Source organism: Argiope bruennichi, chromosome 3 (assembly GCF_947563725.1).
Source record: "Argiope bruennichi chromosome 3, qqArgBrue1.1, whole genome shotgun sequence".
NCBI classification, from domain to species: Eukaryota; Metazoa; Arthropoda; class Arachnida; order Araneae; family Araneidae; genus Argiope; species Argiope bruennichi.
Window position 1 is genome coordinate 18,778,903 of NC_079153.1, and position 25,828 is coordinate 18,804,730.

The 25,828-nt window shown below is 25.5% G+C and overlaps 1 protein-coding gene across 2 annotated transcripts in view; it reads left to right on the top strand.

The window, feature by feature from the left end:
- The first annotated feature begins 1,698 nt into the window (after positions 1 to 1,698).
- The window catches only part of LOC129963904 (dynamin-like), a 29,901-nt gene continuing 5,771 nt past the window's right edge, over positions 1,699 to 25,828 (top strand). Inside the window, exons 1-18 of one of the 2 annotated variants that reach the window (XM_056078493.1) lie at positions 1,699 to 2,023; positions 3,409 to 3,482; positions 4,256 to 4,405; positions 5,349 to 5,552; positions 5,734 to 5,832; positions 7,014 to 7,122; positions 8,325 to 8,519; positions 10,266 to 10,404; positions 10,493 to 10,560; positions 11,110 to 11,248; positions 11,657 to 11,814; positions 11,957 to 12,008; positions 12,104 to 12,217; positions 12,954 to 13,063; positions 14,005 to 14,290; positions 19,151 to 19,207; positions 21,308 to 21,489; positions 22,300 to 22,485. In XM_056078493.1, coding sequence (XP_055934468.1) covers positions 1,860 to 2,023; positions 3,409 to 3,482; positions 4,256 to 4,405; positions 5,349 to 5,552; positions 5,734 to 5,832; positions 7,014 to 7,122; positions 8,325 to 8,519; positions 10,266 to 10,404; positions 10,493 to 10,560; positions 11,110 to 11,248; positions 11,657 to 11,814; positions 11,957 to 12,008; positions 12,104 to 12,217; positions 12,954 to 13,063; positions 14,005 to 14,290; positions 19,151 to 19,207; positions 21,308 to 21,489; positions 22,300 to 22,485 — 2,486 coding nt within the window. In that variant the 5' untranslated portion in view covers positions 1,699 to 1,859. The remainder of the gene's footprint in view (positions 2,024 to 3,408; positions 3,483 to 4,255; positions 4,406 to 5,348; positions 5,553 to 5,733; positions 5,833 to 7,013; positions 7,123 to 8,324; positions 8,520 to 10,265; positions 10,405 to 10,492; positions 10,561 to 11,109; positions 11,249 to 11,656; positions 11,815 to 11,956; positions 12,009 to 12,103; positions 12,218 to 12,953; positions 13,064 to 14,004; positions 14,291 to 19,150; positions 19,208 to 21,307; positions 21,490 to 22,299; positions 22,486 to 25,828) is intronic. The other variant, XM_056078492.1, reaches the window with a different exon arrangement.

Here is a 25,828-nt window from a genome sequence, read left to right on the forward strand (position 1 = left end):
CCTTTTAGGAATTGGGTATTGAACGGGCGTACCTGCAGAAATAGCCTGTTTGGCTAGAGAATCTGCAATCTCGTTTCCGTTGTGGCCCACATGTGCTTTAACCCATCCTAACTTAATAGAAGGTTGAGGGAGCAGAATGGCTTGAATTTCCTGAACGATTGGGCTTGAGGTGGAAAATGAGCTGATCGCTTTTAAGCTGGACTCGCTATTCAAGCATGAGTGAGAAAATATAGAATGCATTATTTATTCGTCTGAGTGTGGTATAATTTACTATGTTAAGTGGCAGAAAAACCATTCAAAAATATTTAACATAAAACAATTTTTTGCACGTTAAGCAATACTAATTAATTTCCTTTTAATTCAAACAATTCTTTTTCTTTAAAAATTCAGAAAATATATTTCTATTTATAGACTGATAATTTTTTATTATAAATTAAAAATTTATTGGTTGAATAACGAATAATGATTTTTATTTAAATATTAAACAAAATTTAAAGTTATAAATACAAAATTTGAGTATTAGAAACATATTTTTTTTATTAGACTAACGATTCCCAGTAACGATTCTCTCAATGTTTGTCTCTGGTATTTCTATGATTGTCTATAAAATCTAAAAATACCACCTCAATCCTCAAATACAACGTAATGGAGCATATTTAGAGATAACTGGAAGTTATTAAACTTTGAAAATACCAAAAGTGATATTTTTTAATCAATTAATCAATTTTTAATAATTACGAAATTATAAACATAATTTAATATGTTACCCTTGCCTTCAGTCACAGAAGAGAATCACTTCTAAAATTCAAAATCTAAAATTTTTAAAACAAAAATTATTTTCTCTCTAAATTTGGATACATTTAAGAAATCATACCCCATAATAAAAGTTACATACACCCTCCTTTCAGATATGGGATGGCTTTATATAATTTCAATACTGTCAACGTCTCTAAACATAACTTATTCAGTATTCAAAAATAGTAGTTCTATATTTACTAAAAAAATATAGACATTCTAAACAACAAGAAATAAGAAAATGTTTTTAAAATAGTAAAGAAAAATTCTCATAACATTTTGATACTGACAAAAACCATTCCATTCTCCCTTTCAATTCAAACCGAAAATTTACCACATTACAAGCTATCATTGGTTCATCTTAAAGTAGAACTCGCTTGACGTCATACATGTGTTGAGTGTTTGAAAAATTTCGCAGTATGGATACAAATTCATTTTTCTTTATATTTTTTTCCTTATTTTTATTGCTTTATGTATATAATCGTGTAAAAATGAATGGATTAATGATCCGTATTATCCATTGCTTACTTCGCCGAAAATGCTAGCAGAAATGCGCATATGTCAGATAAGATTCGTTTCTTTCTTTACAGTCTTTAATTTTTAAACAATTCTGAACTTTAAATTAAAAATTTAAATTACTTTACGACTGAAATGTGCAATTATTTTTTTTCTATTGCAATAATTTTTCACAAAAATAAAAAAAAAAATGAGCCAATATCAAATTAAAAAAAAAAATTAGATAAGAAAGCATAGATTTTATCTGCAAAAATTTGGAATTTTATTTCTATTAATTTTTACATGATTCATTTTTCTTTATCTTATGACTTCTATTTAATTCTTTTATGAGACGTAGTGAATGTGTAATCCCAGTTCTGGTTGCATTTTCATTGTTTTCATTTTAGAGCATTCTGCTAGCGCATGCGGCTTAAGCATCAAGTACCAACCACCAAGTGACCATTGATCTATCTCCGCCTCCTTTTAACGGCAACGATGCGTCTAGGGGTCCGCTAGTAGCAAATGTTTGGTAGTGAATCGTCGAAGGGATCCTACCAAACTCTTTCAAAATGAGTGGAAATATTGGTATGGAGAGTTTAATTCCTATTGTAAATAGGCTCCAAGATGCTTTTACAAAACTTGGGGTGAATCTTTCACTAGATTTGCCTCAGATAGCAGTCATCGGTGGACAGAGCGCAGGAAAGAGTAGTGTCTTGGAAAATTTTGTCGGAAAGTAAGGATAAATTATTCTATTTTCAAAATCTATTTGTTTAAATGTCTGTGTGTGTGTTTTACTTAATTATACTATTCATTAAGTTCCAATAACTAAAACCGATCTGCGAATGATGAGATGATTAATTTTTTTTTATCGATTGGTTGCTTTTATGTTCACGATCAGCAGAATCAGGTGTTTCTAATTACTGCTGCAAGTTTTTATTTTTTTAAATACATTAGCTGATGATTTAATTTTTATTATGCTCGTACGTTTAAACAATCATTATATTTTGTTGAGAATGACCAAATGATTGTTGTTAAATTGATTCATAATTTTTTTAATTGCAAGCGATTTTTATCTAGAGGTATTTTATTAAATATTCACTTTCTTATTCTTTCTGTTTATAAATAAATGAATTCGTTGTACACCTTTAAAATTGGAATTTCTTTGTGATTATTTGCGTTATGACTTTGTATTCCAAAATATGCATATACTGAGTTTGAAATTTAAAGTTCTGTTATGATTGTAGCTGTGTGTTTGAAAAATATTTCACTTCAATTCTTGAATTCTGATTTTACTGAAAATTATCTGTTAATTTCTGTCTTAATTTAATATATTAATCAAGCTTAATTGAGTTCTAACTGTAATAGTATCTTACATTTATAACTGTAATTCTAAAAAAATAGTTCTTTTAAAGCAACTACATTGAAAAAATCTGTTTAGTTAAAATTTATTGCAGCTATTATGACATATCCCTATACAAACCAATTTACAAAGATTTTTCCACTTTTGACTCATATTTTATGTATTATTTTTATATTGAATTTTGATTATATTGTTTGCTTAAAATTAATTCTCTAAAGGTCATTACTATTTTAAACAAATGTATGCATTTTTTTTTCTAAAGAGTCACATTCTGGCATTATTCTTATTTATTTCTTGGCATTAAATTAGTATTTAAAATGAAGGCATAATATAAATATTTATAGTTTTAATTTTATTAGCTTTTATTATATAATTTTTTTATTTCCTATATTAAAGCATAAAAAATGATTCCTGTGTATTATTGTTTTAATAGAAAGTCTTCATGTACATTTAAATATTTTATTTATGTTGATCATATTAAATATCGTCGTTACAAAATTTGCCATTTTCCTAAGTTTTTTACCTTCTTTTTTGAATTTCAGTAGTTGTATTTTTTCCTTATGTAACCTTAAGACTTAATTTAGCATTTAAGTATTTTTAAAACTGAACTTTAATCATATGAATTAATTGTTTGTTATTTTATAAAAGACCAAAATTTATAATTAAGGTATATTACTTTTTTATTATTTTATTAAGTTATATCATTGTACCTTTTTATGTTCTAGTATCTGATCTGAAACTGTTTTATTTGTTAACAGGGATTTCTTACCCAGAGGCTCTGGCATTGTTACTAGACGTCCTCTGGTACTTCAATTAATAAACTCTAATCAAGGTAATTACTGTGTATTCTTTTATTTGTGTATAATTTAAAGTTTATGGACAACAGTTGTATTCACTCTTTAAGAATAAAATAAAATTGATTTTTATTTTTTAAATGTATATACTTTATATATATATATATTTTAAATGTATATACTTTATATATATATATTTGCTTAGATATATTTTAATTTTTGGTTAAGAGAAAATTCTTTCCTTTTTCTTAGCTTGATCTTAAATCTTTATTTAAATACATTTTTCTTAATCATCTTGCTATGTTAGCATTTATGCTGTAATAAAACAAGTTAAATAAATTTTTATTACAAATAATATTATTTCTCTAATTTTATCAAAATATTACACTTTTATTGCTTTAAAAATATGTAATATTTCTGCAATAAAAATAATAAATATTGTTCTGCATTCTAATCAATTCTTCTTTTACATTAAACCATAAATTTTAGGATCACTCGTGTCTAATGTGGTGTACCAATAATAATTGCGTGAGTGTAACATCTGTTATAAAGTGAAATTGCACATATATATATTAATTGGCTATAACATAACTTTAACTATAGTTTTATTTTTAAAACATTTCCAATAATTTTCCTATTGTTTTTATTGTTGAAAAGGATTTTTTTTTAAATCTTAAACACAGTTATCTAATTTTTATTGGTTATAAACATTATTATTTATTTTTTTATTTATTGTAATTTATTAGAAGATATTTTTAATTTTGTTTGTAACTTTATATTAATGTTGTGGTTTATATTAATTCTATTATAGAATATGGAGAGTTTCTGCATTGCAGAGGTAAAAAATTTACCGATTTCGATGCCATCCGAAAGGAGATTGAAGATGAAACAGACCGGATGACAGGATCCAACAAAGGAATATCCAATGCTCCTATTAATTTAAGAGTTTACTCGCCTAATGGTAAACAATTTTTTTTCTTCATTTAATCATCTTTTGGAATTATTTTTTTCTATTTAAATCTAATAGTTTTAATAATATTATATAACAAATTCGTATTTAAATGTTAAAATGTTTTTGTTTTGCAGGTTTGAGAGTAAGTATAATAGATATTTTTAATCTACAATCAAGTATCCTATCATGAAATAATGATTATTAATTTAATGATGACTTATTTATTATAGTTATAAAATTGTATGGTTGTAGTCCTGTAATATTTAAAAAATTTTTAAGAGAATATGAAATTTTTACTCATTAGTTATTCAAGAAATAGAAATTCCAAATAAAGTTATTTAAAATTTGGAACAGTATTGGTTTTATATATATTATTTATTTTGTTTATATTTCTTTTAAAATATGTTGATATATATTCTATTAAAATGTTTTAGCTTCATAGAAAAATTTCATAAATGAATTTTTTTATATATCTTAGATATGTATTATTAATTACAGAACAACTTAGGAACTCTAATATGTAAATTTTAATCTGCTTCATATATTTAACTATTTTAAACATTGAAAATACAGAATTTATCTGGTAAAAGTTTTTTCTTACCAAAAGTAATTGATAACTTATTTCAGAAATTGCAGTCATGCAATATTACAATGATTATAACAATTGATTTGGAGAAACATGAACAAACAAAAAGTAGTTTGATTCCTAGATTTGTTAATTTTTATACATTTTTTTAATTCTTGAAAATTGTGTTCATTTTACATAATTCTTAATGTTTTATTATAGCTATAAATTTTTAATCTGGAAAATAAATATAATTTTAAATATGACAATATTGTAATTTATGAATCATTACATTATGAAATCACTTTGGTTTTTAAGATTTTACGAAACAGTAAATTAAGTTTTATTAACATGGAAATATTATGTATCCTATATTTTTATTTTTAGTTCTGAATCTGACTCTCATTGATTTACCTGGAATGACAAGAGTTCCAGTTGGAGATCAGCCTGTTGATATTGAACAACAGATACGGGATATGCTTCTAACTTATATTAAAAGAGAAACTTGCTTGATTTTGGCTGTAACTGCAGCTAATCAGGACTTGGCCACTTCAGACGCTTTGAAGCTTGCTAAGGAGGTGGATCCAGAGGGTAAAATATTAATCTATTTTTCATATGTTTTTTTCTAGTTAATTTTGTTTTTCAAGAGAAGTTATTGTTATTTTCTTGAAATCTTATTTTATATAAATATCAAATACATTTTTTTAATAAAATTTTGCTCAAAGAAGTTTAATTAAAACTTTGAAATTTATTACATACTTTTGTTTTTCAGGTTTGCGCACAATTGGTGTGATAACAAAACTGGATTTAATGGATGAAGGTACAGATGCAAGAGATATTTTAGAAAATAAGCTTCTGCCTTTAAGGAGAGGTAATTAAGAACCTGAAAATCTTTATTAAGTCTTATTATTCCTTTTAATCCCCATAAGCGTATATATGCACATCCCTAGAAAACTTTATAAAGTTCCTTTATTTATAATTTGTTCTAGTTGTATAGCTATATTTGTTGGAAGTTAAGATTAAATTCTACGAAGATCGTCATTCAATGAAAGTATAACAATCGAAACATAAGAAACTAAATTTGAAAATTTTGTTATTTACTTATTGTAAGAATGCCAAACATTTATTATATTTTTTATCACGTTGAAATGTAATCCTGGAAATATTTTTATTATTTATTTAAATTTTATTAATTTAAGCATAAATATTGAATAATTCATAAAATTTGCTAATTTTATTCACTTTTTAATACTCTAATATAAGCTTAAAAATAAATGTGAATAATTATTTCCAAACTATTATTTGTGTTGCATTTTTTTAAAAGTAGTAATAATGTAAGGTGCTTGAAGAAGGATGCAAGATTGTGTTGTCCTGAATATTCAGAAATTATCTTTTTAGTGATTGCTACAATTTTGGAACATCATTGCTTATATTAAAGTATTTTCAAGAGTTGCGTTTTTAAATCTTTTCAAACCCCTATAGCTTTTTATGTATTTATGACCCAAATTCATATATATTATGGGATTTGATTTATAATATATTGTGGTTTAAATAAAAACAATGTCTTGGATTTTATAAAGCAAAAAAAAAAAAAAAATCATAAAGAAATGTTAATATTTATTTGAAAATGTGTAGATTTTCTTTCATAAGTATCTGATGAAAAAATCAAAGAATTTGAAAAAAAAAAAAAAAAAAAATAGGGGGAAGGGTAAAAGTGTTTGTTATGTAAAACAAAATATGGAAAATGTGTAATCATCTCTTGGCTTGTTTTGATTATCTAGAATTATTTGGAATACTGGTTAATGAATATTGTAAATTTTCATCTGAAAAGATGTTCAGTATTGTCATTCAAAATCACATCTCTAAATAAAACTGGAAAGTTGTAAATATATTTGTATAGCTTAAAAAATATTTTGCTGCAACTCATATTATTTTACTTTTTTCAAATTACTTTTTATCAAAAGTATTTGTTGCCTTTTACTTGTTTCATTTTCTCTTATTAAATTCATTTATGAAACTGCTTTTATTTTTAAAACAAGAATTTCATTTTAGGGTATATTGGTGTGGTAAACAGAAGTCAAAGAGATATCGAAGGCAGAAAAGATATTAAAATGGCCATTGAGGCTGAAAGAAAATTCTTTCTCAGTCATCCTGCTTATAGGTAATAATACAGTTTTTATAAAAAGAGAATATAGCAACGAACTAAATTTTAAGAAATCCAAATTTCCTTATATTTATCCCTATTTATTATTCTGTGACCAATTTTGCTATCAAAATAGTTTTTTCGAAGAAAAAAAAATTAGCTATGTATGCATTTTTTACATCATTTAAAAAAATATGAGTTTAGATGAAGAATCAGTATTTTGTTCTAGATTTGATTTTTCATTAAAATTTCTTCATGAAGTTATTAAAGTATTTTGCTGGAAATAATTACTATTGTGTTGGAAATAAGCACTTTTATAAATTATTGAATGATTTCTTTAATGACTGATCCAGTTAGTTTTTCCTAGATGCTATTTTAGTTACCTTACTGGTTTTTCATATAAATAAAAATTTGATAATTTGTTATTCTTTATTATAGAAATCTAATAAAAAGATTCTGTATTTAATTTTTTTAAGTGGTTCAAGAAACTTTATCCAAAATATTTGCATAAACAATTGCATGCTATTATACTATATATATCATAAATGCATTAATCCTTTAATACCAAGTACCCAATTTATAAGACAGTTATATTTTACTTCTTTGAATGCATTGCATTTAATTTTTACTTTTTCTAAGAAAGTGTATTTTTTCATACTTCTAAACCCTTTAAACTGGCAAATACTAAGATTATGAAATCAATGACCTTATTTTAGTCTGTTTTGCTTTGATTTTTTTTCAAGATAATATAAGCCTTTAGGCCAATCTTTATTTATTTATTTTTGTATTTTATCATAATTTTAAATATCCATAAAAAGTTTTTAAAATAATACTTTACTATCATTTTTTTGTTATTTTTTTTAAAAAAATATTCTATTATCTCTTAAAAAAAGTTTTTTTTTTTTTTAATTAAATTTTATTTTGCTAGTTGTTAGAATTTTTTAAAGGAAATTTACAGAAATCTTTTTTAAAATTAAATTAGGCAATAATAAGTTAATATGAAAATACATGCTTTCTATTGATGGCTCCAGCTTTAACTGAAAAAACTGTTTATTTCTGAAGATCAATATTTTACAATGTATTTATACTATAGTATTTGCTATTATTTTAAATGAAATTTAAAAAAAACCAATTTATTAATTGAAATCTTACATTAAAGTAAGATTTTTTTTTGTTTAATAAGAAATTAATAATATATATATTTTTTTCTTTTAATATAGGCATATGGCTGATCGAATGGGAACACCTCATTTGCAACGTGTACTAAATCAACAACTGACCAATCATATAAGAGATACTTTACCTGCTCTTCGTGATAAACTACAGCGACAGATGCTTTCTATGGAGAAAGATGTTGAAGAATATAAGCATTTCCATCCTGATGATCCGTCTCGCAAAACAAAAGCTATGCTGCAGTATGTATTTTCATTTATTTTTACTAATCTTTAAAATAATTTTTTTTTAAAATTCCAATGAACCTTACGTTTTAATTTGATAATAATACTGGGTTAGTTTTTTAAATAAGGGAACATATCTTCACTTGGATATTACTTTCCTTCTTTTATTTTAAGTGGAAAACTGCCAAATAGCAGAAAAATCTTACTGGTTAAAATCTCTCGGCATTATTTGTAAAATGCCTGCATTTACAGAAACTTGATTCAACTTTCTTATAAATAATATAAAAAATTACTGACAGTTCATTGCAGTGATGAGCAAACCATAGTCCATGAGGCAGGTGTTTCTAGTTAGAGATTCTGTCAACTTATCAGAAATTCTTAATTCTATGATTATTTAAAATAATATAATTAATGCATTCTAATTTTCAAACCAAATTATGAGAAAGTTTTAAAAATGTCTTCACAGCTTCATTTATCACATTAGTGTCAAATAATTTTTAAATTATATTTTATTGAATTGTATTGTAAAATTTAGTGGGTTATCAAAATGTTCTCCCCCTCTCTCTCTCTCTCACGCACACACACACTTTTTTAACCCGCTCCTAAAATATTCATACTTTCTTGATGAAGTGTATTTCTTTTTGTGATAACAAAATATACATCTCAGTCAAAACATCCATCAAAGATGGCATTGTGTGCTGTCTTGAATGTTTAAATTGAAAATAAGTTATGCCATTCATTTGTTGTTTGTAAAGAATTCCACATATCAATTGATTTTATTAACATCTGAATGAGTAACTGGAAAACAAAGAAGAATCCTTACTGGATGTTAAGACAGAAAAACTTGCAAATTGGGGCAGATCAAGCATATACAAACAAATGGTAAAACTACAGAACTTCTTTTTTTCAGTGCAAAAATATATCACTAATTTGTTTAATGTTACTTGAAATGCCTAGATGAACCTTCAACAATCTTATAGCATTGATTTTAGAAACTTTCTATATTCTGGGGGGGGGATGGAAAAACTTTTAGCCTTTTTGTACCTTTTTTTTTAATAAGTAAAATTATTTTGTGACTTATTGCGCTACATGATCACACATATAGTTAGTTGTATTTGCATGAAAGAATGAAAAAAGAAACTTTAACTGTTTTGATGTTTGTGTTTTTGCTTGCAGGTGTTTATTGAGGCTAGAGCTAGAATAGTCTAAACATAAGGTAGCATTTAAAAACCATGTGGACATTTCTAAAAAAGTGTTAATAAAAAAGAAGAAATAATTAAAAAGCTAAAATATTTAAGAGTGTATAGTTAATATAATATAGAAATAGTTTTCAGTTTATAAAACACTTAGTGTGATTAATATTTTAAAGGCTGGAAACTTTTAATATTATTTCAATACTTTTAAAAGAATCTAAAAGATTTGGATATAGATTTTTTCATGCTAATTCCATAATGTATTAGATGTTTTAAAGTTTAATTGCACTGGCTAATCAATTAAAATATGTTGCATAGAGCAAGGCATATTGCAGATATTCAATATATATGTAGACAAATTATCTATATATTTATCATATCATGACACAAGTGTAGGGTTGGTGGTTATAAACAATTGTACATTATGGTACTTAATTTCTTCTACTTTAAAAGTGATCTTATACATTTTTAGTCATCCTCTATAACAATGCAATCTAAAGAGAGGGAAAAAAATGTTTTCAGATTGAATCTTTATGTGTAAATGAAAAGCATTTCCCTTCTTCCTTTGCAGAATGATTCAGCAATTGCAGACAGAATTCGAACGTAACATTGAAGGATCAAGTTCTGCTGCTATAAACACCAGTGAACTTTCAGGCGGTGCCAGAATCAACAGATTATTTCATGAAAGATTTCCATTCGAACTTGTGAAGGTTTGTATTGAATGGTTTTGATTATTTCTTTGCAAGTTATTTAGCGCTGATGTGTTTTCAATGACACTTTGATTATATTGTTCTTTAGATGGAATTTGATGAAAAAGAACTCCGAAGAGAAATTGCTTTTGCTATTCGAAATATTCATGGTATTCGGTAAGTCTTAATCTGGTAGTGCCTTTGCTTTTGAACAAATTTCTTTTTGTATTTGAAGTCCAAATATTTTCAGTCCCTTAGAATTCCTGGGTTTTTATTGTTGCCAAACATCAAATATTGATTTGTTTTCTATGTTAAATTTATTATCAAATCTAAAATTTCATAATTATATTTTGTGTTCAAGTACGCCAATCTTACAAAAATACATGCCAAAGCTGTTTATCGATAGCTGTGTGAATTATTAGGATAAAATATAAATTGCAAATTTCCTAACCCTATTAATGTAAAAATTTATTTCTTTGTTATGAATGTTTATTAGGTTAAGGATAACTTACATTATAAATTTAAATTCTTTAAAAAATATTCAAAAAATTATGCTAAATAATTTATATTTATTTGATTTTAATTGTTTATCAGATATCATAAAGAATTTTTATATATTCTAAATATCTTTCAAAGAAATAGACTATTAGTTTTTTCTTAATTTAGAATTTGATGCTGATTTAATGCTTTTTTGAGTTTTAAAGTTTCATTCTATTCTTTTTTCAGAGTTGGGTTGTTTACACCTGATATGGCATTTGAAGCAATTGTTAAAAAACAGATAGCCAAGTTGAAAGAACCTGCTTTAAAATGTGTAGATCTTGTTGTTGCTGAATTAGGAAATGTTGTTAGAAAATGTACTGATAAGGTAAAGTATACATCATCTTCATTTATTTTGATTGAATATTGATAAATACATATCTTTTTGTTATTCATTTTATGACTATATAATTTTTCCATATTTTAATCATATTATAAGATGCGATATACTATGGTTAATAATTTGTAATAAGAAATTAAAGTAATTTTTGTTCAAAAGTGTTTTTGCCACTTAAACAGAAATAATATATTGCAAAAAGATTTTAGAATATGAATATTGGTAAGATTGAATTTGTTTAAATAATTTTGATCCTATAAAGGTTTTTGAAATTTTCTCCATCTTCTCAGCTATATATAAAAACTTGATTTTGTCTTAAGAGTTGTGATCTTTTAAAGCATAATAAAGATTATATTTCTTAAAAAAGATATGCATTAAAATTGAAATTTTTGTTAACAGATGAGTCGGTATCCACACTTAAGAGAAGAGACTGAGAGAATAATTACCTGCTTTATTAGAGAGCGAGAACAGAAAACTAAAGAACAGCTCATTCTGTTGGTTGAAGTCGAATTAGCTTATATGAATACAAATCATGAGGATTTTATTGGATTTACTAAGTAAATACTACTTTTCATTTCAATTTATATATATATTGATTTTTCTTTCGCTTTTAATTATCCAATTTAAATTTCTATTAGAAAAATTAAATATTTTACATTTCCATTTTTTTTTTTTTTTTTTTTTCTTTTAATGTTATAGTGCTCAGCAAACAGCTGAAGTGAAGACTTCGAAAGGAAAACTTGGAAACCAAGTAAGTAAGATATTTGCATTATAGAATTTGATAAAAAATTTTTTAAATATAACATTTTATTTTGAATTATTTTTAATATGGAAAATGTTTTACAGGTTATCCGTAAAGGTTGGATGTGCATTCATAATTTAGGAATTATGAAAGGTGGATCAAGGGATTATTGGTTTGTTCTCACATCTGAGACTTTGTCCTGGTACAAAGATGAAGAGGTAAGATTTATTGTATTTTAGCAAAAAAATATTTGTTAAATTTTATTGCAAAGAAATTTTAATGTGGTTCTATTATTTTTAGTTTTATGTATTAATTATTTTTTTAGATTTTCAATATATAGTCTCTCAAATAATTTAATCCTTTGACTTTCAATTTACTTGACTTTCTAATTAGATAACACATCCTATTTGGAATATTTTTTTGTTATTTTATTTAATGATATAAGGAGTATTTTAGATATTAATTTTTTTCATAGGGGTTTTTGCTTTTTAAATTACTTAATATTTTCTCTTAATTATAGATTTAAAGTTAAAGATTCAGTAATTCATAGTTCATTCAAAATTCAATAGTTCATATCAGATATGCTATTACATGTGAAGGAAGCTTTTACATGGAAGTTCAAGCTTTTGCTAAATGGAATTTTATTGAATACTTTTATAGAGACACATTCATGAAATCATGTTGATTTTCTATCTAATCTATTTTATCATCCAATTTGAATATTTTAATGAAGATACCACAATATCAAATCTGTTTGTAAAGATTATCAAAATTAGAAGCTATGAATTGTTGCAGTAAGCATTCCCAACCCCCCTTTCACTTTTTTTAAAATAAGATAATGCTCACTGTCTGAAATACTTTAATATAAAACAATTGTTTATTTTATTAAGATTAATTTTGGATTTCTTGAAATTCTCTTAAGCTTGGATATGTTTTTTATTCTTTTATTTTTAGGAAAAAGATAAGAAATATATGCTGCAGTTAGATGGCTTACAGGTTAAGGATATTGAATCGGGATTCATGTCAAAACGTCATACATTTGCTTTGTTTAATCCTGAAAACAGGTAACATTTTTACAGTATAATAATTTCATAATGTTTATAGACTATATAGCAAAATTATGAATACATTTTTTTTGCAATTTCATTATTCAAATATATGCATAAGTACTTTAATGTAAATATGCAGTTGATTTTCTATTTGTAAACGTTGATGATTCTTATAGTTTTAATGGCTGCTCTTTTTTTTCTTTTTTTTTTCATATGTTTCTTGTATTTTTGGTTAGTTCAAGTAATCTTCTAGTAGTAGTTTAGTAGTTAGCACACCATGAATATGCAGAGAATTTTATATTTAATCATCTTGATGCTGTCTTTTTACTTATTAAATGTTATTATTTGGCTCTTTCACACCTTTCCCACGTTGAAATTTCATACAAAATATTTTTTTATGTTTAGTTATCTTTCTATTATTTCTTGCATTTAACATATCCTAAAGCCCTCATCTTTTTTATGTCAAATATTTCAGTTATAGAATTGTTGCTTTGTATTTTACAAACTTCGTTTTTCTTTATAATTTATATTATCTTCTAATTCAAGCTTTTATAATTGTTTGAATTGGGCAAATCTTATAGCTGTAGACACTGCATCATAAATACTTTTCCCCACTGTGTTTCTTTGAAAATTCATCTGAATAGAAATTGCACTTGCTTTAAAAATGATCATTATATATAGATGAGTGCTCAAGTGCTTGTTATATAACAGGGAAAGAAAATGTATCAAAAGTTAAAATATTATTATTTTTTGTCTTTGTTTTGTAATTTCCATGAAAACAATTCTCTCGTGAAAAACTACTGTATAATTTTAGTGGAAGAATTTTGAGAAATTGCATATAATGGTGGTTTAAAGCCATTTAATGAAGAAGAAAAAATTTCTTGTGTGCTTTCTTTTAAATTATTGTGTCCTTCATTTATTACATATACTAAAATCTTGCTTCCATTTGGTTGTAGAAATGTGTATAAAGATTACAAACAATTGGAACTCTCATGTGAAAGTCTGGAAGAAGTGGATAGTTGGAAGGCTTCTTTCCTTCGAGCTGGGGTTTATCCTGAGAGAACTTCTTCTGAAACTGTTAATGGTGAAGAAAGTGCCTCTGAAGGCTCAACCTCTATGGATCCCCAACTGGAACGACAAGTTGAAACCATACGCAATCTTGTAGATTCTTACATGAAGATCATTACGAAGACGTTTAGAGACCTGGTCCCTAAGATTTTGATGCATTTGACAATTAATAGTGTAAGTACCTGCTCCTATTTTCTTTTTTCTTAAAAATGCCACCGTAGTCTGGTAGTAAGGTCTCGACTTTGAAACCAGAGAATTTAAGTTTTGAGACTTGATTCCACCGAACCATCGCGTAAGCAGGTTTGGTGTGCATTAAATCCATGGGGACCAAACGTCCTCCTGCTGGTGGGGTGCAGAAGTTCGGAAATGGGGTTACCAGCTCCGGCGTTGTCCTTGTCATCAGACCGTGGCTCAAAATTATGAGGTCTGTTCCAAAATATCTTTAGTGTTGCTTTAAAAACAGGGTGTTAATATTACTAAAGTAAGCCTTTTTCTGAAATTTTTTTTTCACTTAAAATGAAAAAGTGTCATTAATTTAGCATATTTACTAAAATTGATTTGTGAAATAATGATTTTTTTTAATCAAAATTGGATTTTCTAGTCATTTTATGTAATGGAGCCAATAAAATCTAATTAATGAATAATTATTAATATCAATAAATGCTCATCCATTAGGAAAAAATTATATTTACTTTAATGAGAAGCATCTAATTAATTTATATAATATGAATTTAATTGTCCTTTTTCAATCCTTAATACTAAAGGAATATATATATAGTGTAATACTCTTAAATCTAATTTAAAATCTAATTAATTTCCTGATTTTTATTTTAATTAACTTCATTCTAAAATGTTCCCTTCATTTTTTTTACCCAGTTCCCACTTTTTATTTATTTAATTCTACATGCACTTTTATTTACGTATCCTATATGCACTTAATTTTTAATTAATTTCAAAGAAGTCACTTCAGTGTGCATATTCCTATTCATAAAGATATATAATATAATGAATTTGGTGGTTGTAGATCAAAAATACTACTTGTAGCTGTAGATCATCAATATGCATAGATATACATGTTCATCTTTTTTATAAGAATAATTTATGGGGCATCTCAAAAGGGTTGAAACATGGTTTAATTCCTTAAAATTAGACACAAGTGAACAATGTAAATTATAAAATGGTTCAAAATAAGGTACAGAGTAAGACTACGTTATCAAAAAATTTTTGCTGTTAATTTTCCAAAAGTTTCACTTTTTCAAATTTTATGCGCCCCTCTAGACGAATTTGGCTAATTAAAAAGTTTTTGCACTCAGCCTGATCCTTAGAAAAAAACAAAAACAATGCGTAATTGTATCTTTAAAATTAAATGAATTATGATACAGAAAAAAAATTGTTCAAGCCATTTTTGGTATCACTTAAAATGTTTCTTTGGTAAAAATAGGAACCATATACAAATTGATAGTGAGAATTTTTTGATAAAATATGCTACAGAGCTTGTTAAAACAATCCCAAATGCCCTTCAATAAATAGAGGGATAAATAGTGATGTGCCTATATGAGCGTGAGGCTCTCAATTTCATTTTATGTGGTCTCGCAATTGATACTTTTAAAAAGTAAAAAAAAAAAAAAAATAGATAGTATAAAAATGCATAAAAATATAGACATTTTTAAAGATATTTTAGAAAGATATTGTGATAAAAAAAATTGTCTGCATTTTGCTAAGCAGTATATTTTAACATGTATATAATACGGGTAAATTACGGTTAAATGAAAGAGAATAAATCATCTGTGAATTAATTTGTTAGAATGTCGTTTTGAAAAATTATGAAAAATTTGACAGTAATTTTACAATAATACAGTATTTATTTTGTATTTTAATTTTTACAAATAAAAATGACAGTCTGAACATAAAACTAACCATAAAAGTACGTGACTGGACCTAAAAATGCTTAAAGAGTTTTTATGTAAATATTATACATTTTATGTTTTTATAATATGCAACAAATTTTATTTCTATTTTGCATTTGAACTATATGCAGCATGTTCAATTTTCATTTAAGTATAATTCCCTTAATTTTAAAGAAACGAGTATGCGGTGATTTGTAATAATGTTGTTGCATAAAAAATTGAAGTCTTTTAATTAATTAAATTTATCTAGAGAATTTGCATAAAAATTTAAAAAAGTGTAACTTTTGGGAAATTAATGGAGGAGTTTTTTTAATAACATGCCCTTATTAATATCTTATTTTGAACTACTTTGCACTTTACATTGCCCACTTAGCTCGAACAGGTAAAAAATTAAAATACATTTCAACCTTATAGGGACAACCTGTATATTAAGCAAAAATTTGAGGAATTCTTGTGACACTTGTAGGATTATTAAAAAATTTTTAAGAATAACTCATATTTTGATATATTTATATTGCTGCTCAGATAATATTGCTTCACAATCTCTATTATAACATTTTATAATAATTATAAATAATTTTATAAAAATTTAAATGTTATATTTACTTGAAATTTATTATCTCTTATCTTCAAATCTGTTATATCTGTGTATCTTTGAATACAAAACGATAAAAAATATTTTTGATTTATTAAAAAAAATATAACTTGGTTCATTTAGTCTACAAATTTTTTTCTTAAAAATGCTTGAGTGCTTTTGAGGTTAATTAATCTTTTTTTTAGAACATTTGTTTGTGAAATGTCAAAAGCCTTTATTACTATTTATTGAACTTATATTTATCTATACTCTTAACATAATGAATAATGGCAGGAAGGCATTTTTCAAAGCACAAAAGTTGATATTCATTGCTGAATTTAATTGAATTTTCTGGTGTTATTTAAATATATAAAGATTGAATATTACTGTACTATAGTATAGATTTAGACTATAAGGGAAATTTTTTTATTTAACCCAAAAATGGAACCACCTCTATTATTTATTGAAATTATGCCTGTGTATAATCTAACATAAAATGACAATGATAGTAAGGCACTTTTCAAAAGTTTGTGAAGTACAAAAGATTAATATTCATTGGCCCATTAAATTACATTTTTTGGTGCTATTTAAATGTATAATGATTAAATATAGCTATAGGAGGAGAATTGATTTAGACTGTAGTAAAATTTTATTTATTTAACCCAAAAATGGAACCACCATTGTAATGATTCTTGAATGAAAACATGTATTCAACTTATTTCCTGCATGTAGATTAATCAAAATTTAATCATTTCAAACTGTAGAAAGTAAGCAGGAACAATTTTTAATTTTTGAAATACTATTCAGTTTATACAATCATATTTTCACATAAACTTAAATTTTGACACCAGTTAATCCATCATTTTGCAGTCTTCTGCTTGAAAAAAAGATGTTAAACCGTTTAACGTTTCCTTTTTTTTTTTTTTCCCCCCTTCTAATTTTTCAAAAAGAAAGTTCTGTTGGTGAACTTTGAGATGCTAGACATTTTCTTGTTCAATTTTACTGATATGTTAAATTGATTTGATTCAGTGGTAAAATTACCATCTGAATGAGAATGACAGACTCTAATTGGTGAATGACAGACTAATAATCTAATTTCAATTACTTCAAGATCAATAGATTCTATAGTTAGGAGAATATGACTTTTATTTTCCCCTGCAGTGGGAGATATAACTGTTATGATTGCATTCTAGGCTTAATGAATTTGAATGAATTTATTATTTAGTTAAATGAATTTAAATCTTTTAGCTGTAGCCAAACCTAAAATAGAATGTGCCATTCTTGCAGTTTTTTAACAATAATTTAAAAATAATTTACTCAAATGTCTTTAACAATTATTGTATTATTTTGCTAGCAACAAAAGTGTATCTAACATCTAATAAGAGTTTTTTATATAACATTCAGTGATTTGAAAATTTATCTTATCTCTGGGGATTTGAATCTTAGTTATCTCTTCTTTAATTAATTCTTATCCAGATTAATTATCCCTTTGATTAGCAGAAATAGCTTTTTACATTTATCATTTTCATTTCAAAAGCAGATCATTCCAATTTATATGTTATATTTTCTTAAATCTATATGAATAAAGTTTTCTTAAAATTTTATTGATATGATTAGGTACAAAAAATTTCACTTTAAAAGCTATTATAACCTTATCTTACTTTTTTAATTAATCTTTTTTTCCCCCTGCAAGCTATAAAATCATAATAATTGGGTATTTAAGCAAGAAATTAGTTTTATTTTAATGTATGTATATATAGATATATATAAATTTTTTTATTTATATTTGGTTATGATAATCAGCTTATTTTTTTGAAACTGATATGATTATTTATCATTTTAAAATGCATAAAAGATATTTTATTATACAGTTTTCTATTCTTCCTAAATTTTATGTCATATTGATGAACTTCTATGATTTTTAAAAAAATTATGATTTCCTTGTTTTTATAAATTTGCTGTATATGATATTTATTCTATGTGAATACCTTTCTCTCAACTTTATGAAAATTGAATAATTGTATCCTCTCTTCAAGATAGATGATATTTTCAATAATAATAATCTTTGAAAATATGAATGTATTGTATACTAGGGCATCTATTGTTATTATACTTGAAGGCAAATTTTATTTTGTTCATTTATTTTTTTAATCATTTTTCAGTTTTTACTTAATTTAAAAGAAACTGGTAAATCTTATTAACAATTTAATTCATATTTACTGTTTAATACTGCTAATTTCTTTCTGTTATTTTCTCATTTATAAATTTTAAATGCAAAAATTGTGTTATAATTATAGAAATATATTAAATATATCATTGTATTATTTTAAAATTATTTTACTTTTCATCTCACAGTTAAAAAATTTACATCTGAATTTTTTTATTGATATGTTATAGAACAAAAAACATACTATGTCATGAAATACTTTTATGATATATTGATTAAATGTGATGATGCATTTACAATTCCAAATTATTGATGTTTTATTCTATTAAATATTAAAATTGCTAAAATAGCAAATGCAATACATTTGTATTTGATTTTCTTTTCAGACAAAGGATTTTATTTATTCAGAACTGTTAGCAAACCTGTACTCTGCTGGAGATCAGGTAACTAATATATTTTATGATATTTCTTCAATTAAAAAAAAAAATCTGGATGCTTTTTTAATAAATTTCAAAATTACATAAAAAATCATTTTTAATTTATAATTTTGCATAGTTTAATTCAAAAATGTTCCAAAACAGATCAAAGTTTCTTCAAAATTAGGACTGCATGTTAAAGAGCTTAGTCAATTTTTCCCATTCATGATGTCCCCCTTCTCTTCTTTGGGGTGGTGGGAGGGAGATCTTTTTGATAATTAAATTTTATTTCAAAGAAGTTTTATTGGTACAATCACTGGAATAAATATGATTATAAAACTTTAATTAATGATGAATTAAAAATGTTATTATCCTATTATTATTTCATTCCCATGACAAAGCTCCAATTCTCAAATGATTTTTTAAATTATTTATTTTAAATACTTTTAAATAATTGTTCTTCATTATTGAATAGATTTCCATATTTGAATAGATTTGTTTTGATTTTGAAGTATAGTTAACTGAACTTTATTTTCTGAAGAATTAGGCTGGGGAGTGGATGCAAAATCTGCTTTATCGTTTATATTATTACCATGCCCCTAATTAATATTTTGGTTAAATTTTGTCTATCTCAGCTTATAAATTTGATAACAATAAATGAAAACATTGAAATATCTATTTGAATTAATATATCCTTCATAATTTTCTTTTTAATGTATGCAAAAAGTTAATTTAGAAGGAGTAAAGACTAAAGAATAAACAACAAAACTATTCAAATTTTATGAGGTCATGTCTTTAATGAAATTTAATCTCTATTTTTATGAATCTCAAGTATGGAAGAGAAAAGAAATGATAAAATAAATATTATTTTCTATCTGCCTATTTTTCTCTAACTTTCTATAGATGATATTTTGGTTGTAAAATTTTTCAAAATTTTCATGATATGTGGTATATTTTCATTAAATTTTCTTTCACATGATGTTCAGTAGACAAATAAAGCACTCATTAAGGCATAGATAAGCAAATGTTAAGATAAACTATCAATTTAATAATTTATCAGTAAGTTAAGTATGATAATGTACAAAAGATATAGTTAATTATATAATTGTGTACAAAAAAAAACAATAGAAATGAAATGGTGATATCTTTTAAATTAAATTCAATGGATCAATAAATTTAGTTTTCGATTCATTATTTATTTTAAACAGTATTAATATTACTGTATAATATATTATTTCAATTAATTGCTTTTCAGCTTTGATTTTGACTTCTTTATGCATTTCAAAACTGTAATAACTTATTTCCAAGTTTTTGCAAAAGTTTTTCCTGATTTGGTGATTAGATGGCATTGTATTGCAAAACAGAAATGTTATGTAATATGTCAATAATATGTAAAGTTTGGATATTGTCATTCAGTATGGAAAAAAAGTATACCAATAAGCCTTTGGAAAAATTTTGTTTTTAAAATTTCACGAGGCATTACAAATGGTAGAAAGTAAGAAGCTACTTTGACACTTTTTCCTTGTTTCTGAAGAGAGAATGCTTTTTTAAGTTAAAAGATGAGTAGAAAATAGGATGCTGAATACTTCATGTGCTATATACGATTTAAAGAGTTTGTTTGTTTGAGTCAACTGTTTCTGGAACAGTTTCAATCTTCGTGATTGTACCATGTTCCAATTTAGTAAATGAAAGAGAGCAATTACTTCAGAGACAACTTGTTAGCCGTAGAAAGCAGCGTCATACTCTTTGAATGCATTACTAAGTCACTTTTGGCCATCTGAAACTAACTTGGCTGTGAGATTTTGTTGCTCCAACTTTTAGTCAGATGGTAATCATAGAATGGTAATAAATGGTAATCAGAGGATTACCATTAATTTTGATCTGTTCAATATATTTTAGACAATAAACATGATGGACCAGTTTTTAGTCAGAACTTCCCCGGATTTGGTTTACACAGTTATTGGAGAAGCATAACTAAACACAGTATAATTCCAATTTGAATGAATGTTATTTTGAGTTAAATTTTTTTTTTCAGTTTTTGAAACAAAACAAAACAAAAAAAAAATGTAGAAATATTTGCATATAGCTATTTCCTGGTTTTCAGCTAAAAATTAATTTTTTTTTTAGTCGTCTCTTATGGAAGAATCGCCTGAGGAAGCCCACAAAAGAGAAGAATTGTTGCGAATGTATCATGCATGCAAAGAAGCTCTGAGTATCATAGGAGATGTTTCCATGCATACCTCATATTCACCATTGCCACCTCCAGTCAAAGATGATTGGCTGAAGGTGTCAACACCAGATTCTCCCAGGTTAGTTGATTTATTCTTTTCTGAGATGGTTATTAGAGCCATCATACTTTTTTTGCTTTATTTTTTAATTGGAATAAATGAACATTGATAAGCAGGACATGAGATTAAGTTCATTTTAACATGTTCACTGTCAAGGCTCAAGCATGGTATTTGGACCACCTGTCTAATTAGATTACTCCTTTTTTGCCATCTCTTAACGATAGTATAGAAAGCGTCATCTGATTCGATGGTTCAGCACAAATAGGAAGTGGGTATGAACCATAGGTAAAACAAGAACACTGAACATGCTAAATGTCCTACTGTTTAGTAAATAAAAATTTATATATGAAAGGGGCTGTTTTCACTAAAAAGTATTAAAAAAACTCTCTTTCATTAAAACTATTGAAATACACTGTATGATTGAACTACACTGACCTTATATAATATGTTATTTTAAAAAGTTAAAACAAACATGTTTTATTATAGATATATTTTTATGGAATATTTTGGAATAAGTAATAATAATCTTTCAGAAATGCTTTAATTTGTCTACAGCTTATTTGGGAAGGTTATCAGGGTATTATTAGATATATAAAATTATAAAGCATCAGTTGAGATGTACTCTGTAAATGTAATTTTTTTCTTTAGATATTTGAATGTTAAAATATATGTGTACAATTTTTTTCTCCCACTTTTTTCTGCATGAATCAAGCAGTACTGTTTTTGTATGTGTGTGTAATGCCCATATGAGCAAATTTTTAGCCGTAATAACTAGAGAAGTTAACATGTGAAACTATTCAGATCAAACTTCTGATTAATATTCTTTCCCAGGCCTTCTTCGCCCTCACCTGGGGGCAGCCGGAGAAATCCTGGTACAGGTTCGAGGGCCCCACCTCCCCCACCGTTGACTAATAGACAGCCGCCTGGGCCACCTGCTGGCTCTAATCGTGTTCCACCTCCTGCTGCACCCCCACGACCTGTCAGTGGATCAGGCCTGCCTCCACCTCTCCTACCATCGTTAGTATTAAATCTGTCTTGTTTCATAAATCTTTTTCATACATTCAAAATTCTTTATATTAATTAATCAAGCCAGATTAGAGGAAATCCATTTCCTCTTAATTTAGAACCTTTAAGCAGATCTTCTGCATTATTTTTATGTTGAATTCAGTCATAGCAATTATATTCATAAGAAGAATATTTATAAATATTAACACTTTTATGTTCAGATGTATATTATATATTTTATTTAGTAATAAAATCAATAGAAGTTAGAAGAAAAATTCCTTTAATCAACTTAATTTTTATTTAATGGTATAAATTTGGTTAAATATGTTTTAAATTTAATCATAATGGTATTCAATTTTACTCTAAGTTTAAAAAAATGCATGAAGTATATAAATAAGTAACTTTTATAGTGATGCATGATGGAAAAAGTGTATTGCATACCATTTGAAAGCTTTCATTTCTTCCCCCTTCTAAAATCTAACTCATAGTAGTGGTGCAGTTTCATTTTACAGAAAAAAAAAAATTATGGCTATTCATGACTATATATAATATTACACAAAAATGTCATGTTTCCTATTGAGTGGGAATGTTGATGTAAAAGTCAGTGAGGAATAAGGAAAGAGTAGATTCTCGAAAAAATTTAAATCTTGAACCAAAGATTTAATAAAACCATTACAAATCATATTGCTATTCTTGTAAATTAAATAAAGTTAATTAAATAATTTGTTAAAAAATTTTTATAGAATGGTGGTTGCTCTAAATACTTAATTTTATGTTTTTCCACAGATGTTTTTGTCGGAAAGTGAAACTAAAGAAAGTATTTTCTCAACTTAGATATAAGATAAATTGTCACGGATAAAAAATTTGAGGAAAAGAATCAATCTATTTAAGGGAAAAAAACAAAAATTCAAGTCATAGTCTTAAAGCCATTATTCAGAAATTTTTAGTAGGTTACAAGGATTCTAATCTGACAAAAATAGTAGGGGGGGGGGGAAAAAAGGTCTACAAAACTTAAAAGAACTGATTGTAACATAAGATGCATTTTTGAGTCTTGAATATTTTCTAAAAATCTTGTGGTGAGTAAGGAACCACCAGGTCAGATTTTGTAAAAATATTAAATGTTTTAAAAAATGAAATAAATTAAACTATATTTAAAATCTATAGGATACAAATATCACAGTAAAAAAAAAAAGTAATATTTTTTAGCCTTGAAATTTTAGAATGCTAGAAATTGAAACTGTGGACTTATATGCATTGGTGTTAAATAACAAATGAGGAATTCTATGTTTTTAAATTGAATTTTTGGTATTTAAATAAATATATAATGCATTCAAATACTTTTATTTTAATATTGAAAATAAGACAAAAAGAATGAAGTAATATAATGAAACTTGAAGGATGGGATTATTTTCTGATTTCTGTAACATTTTAAAGAGTATTTTTTATGGTTTTTCATGACAATGTTGACTGTAAAGATATCTGCTTGATATTTGTGGGTAGTGTATTACTGCAGCAACAAAATTAACTTGTTTAAGGAGTTTTTTCCTCCAAAAGCTTTCAATTTAAATTGATACTTGTAGCAATGAAAGAGATAATATTGATTTGTTATTTGTATCAACAGGGCTTGCATTTTCTAGCGAATGAAAGCCAAAGTGAATTTGAATTTTATCAGATAGTTCTTCCCAATTATCAGTGAAAAAATGCTAATTACAATCGATTTTAATTATCTGAGATGTCTATTAAACTATAAATCTCTAATGTATATAACCTTGTGAAATTTTTTCTATAATCACAGCAACAGACATATCTAATGTAACAAGTATATTTGCAATAAATCACAAGAAACTTTTTTTCACTATAGAAAGATATACATTTACATTTATATATATTAAAGTTTTTGCTTTGTGTATAAGCATTCACATGAATTTCTTCAACAGTATTATAGTATGTGTATTTTCTGTAGGTGGTTCATGGTCATATTTTCTACCTTGTTATTGGTTGTCTGGTACCAGTAATGCATTAAAAAAATGTGACCGTGAACCGCCTGTAGAGAATACACAGACTATAAATTTGTCCTATTCATTCTTCATCAATTCTTTGGTGATGGGAAATATTATTATGAGCTTATTCTATTTACAAGTATTTTGCTTTTGGTATTATAATTATTTTAAATAACTAATTCATTTGCACAGTTTTTTACTTTATGAGGAAAGTAAAAAAAATTTAACTTCTTAATGCTGTCTGATAAATACAATAATGAAAGCATATGAGTTTACATACTTGTCAGTCGTACCAGTAATATTACTTTATTTCAAACAAGATGTTGTTTATTTGATAATATTCACATGATATTTTTTCTTTGTCAATTAGTTTGTTATAATTATTTTCTGCTTTTGTGTAAAAGGCACTGTAACTGATCACTACAAATTCTATAGTACAATCAGTGACTTATGTACAAATGATATTTATTACATTTTGTTATGCTCTGCCATTACATCCTTCAATGTCCATAAAAGATAGTAGTCTCTTGTAACGAAATCATTGATTACAAATTATTAAAAAAACAGTTTCCTTGCAAAAGAAAAAAAAATTGCTTACTAAAAAGTTTAAATTTATTAAATTATCTTAGTGATTTCATTCTAGTAACTTCATTTATAAATAAATTCTTTTTATTTTGTGTAATTTGAAAAAAAAAAAAATGCTTTATTACATTTAAACAGTGCAATGGATGATCTCCTCATTTATATAAAAGTATATAAAGTTCCTTCTCAATATATGAAAAAATAAAAATTAACTAGTTTTTGTACCCATAGCTTTATTTGCATTTGTTTTTCCTATATGTGAATAAGAAATGGGAAAAGCTACTTACATGCACTTATAAGTAATACAGTTTATTATTATACAAAAGAATGGTACTTAATTTTGAAAAATGGATTAAAAATCAGAAAAAAAATAGTGTTAGTGATGTCACAAAAAGATTTTTTATTTTTATTTAATAAAAATAATGTTTTTTTGGTAAGTGGCCTAAAATCTTTTATCTCTCCTTAGTGGATGTAAAAATTTTTTGTAATAATTTGATGAATCTTTTTAGGTGCTAATTAACATGTGTGCTAAATTTTTTTTTTAAAATCTGTCTTAGGGTTGGGATTGCATAAGGGCCAAATGAACAACTTGATATTCAAATTATATAGATTAAATTGTATGTTGAAATAGTAATCTACTTTTTTATTTAAAAAAATTTGCAGAAATTTTATAAATATTATAATTAAAAATCATAAATTTTACAACTAAGCAATGATGATATTAAGTTTTTTAAAAATAATTAATTGTCATTTGTGTGTGCTGTTTCTATTTT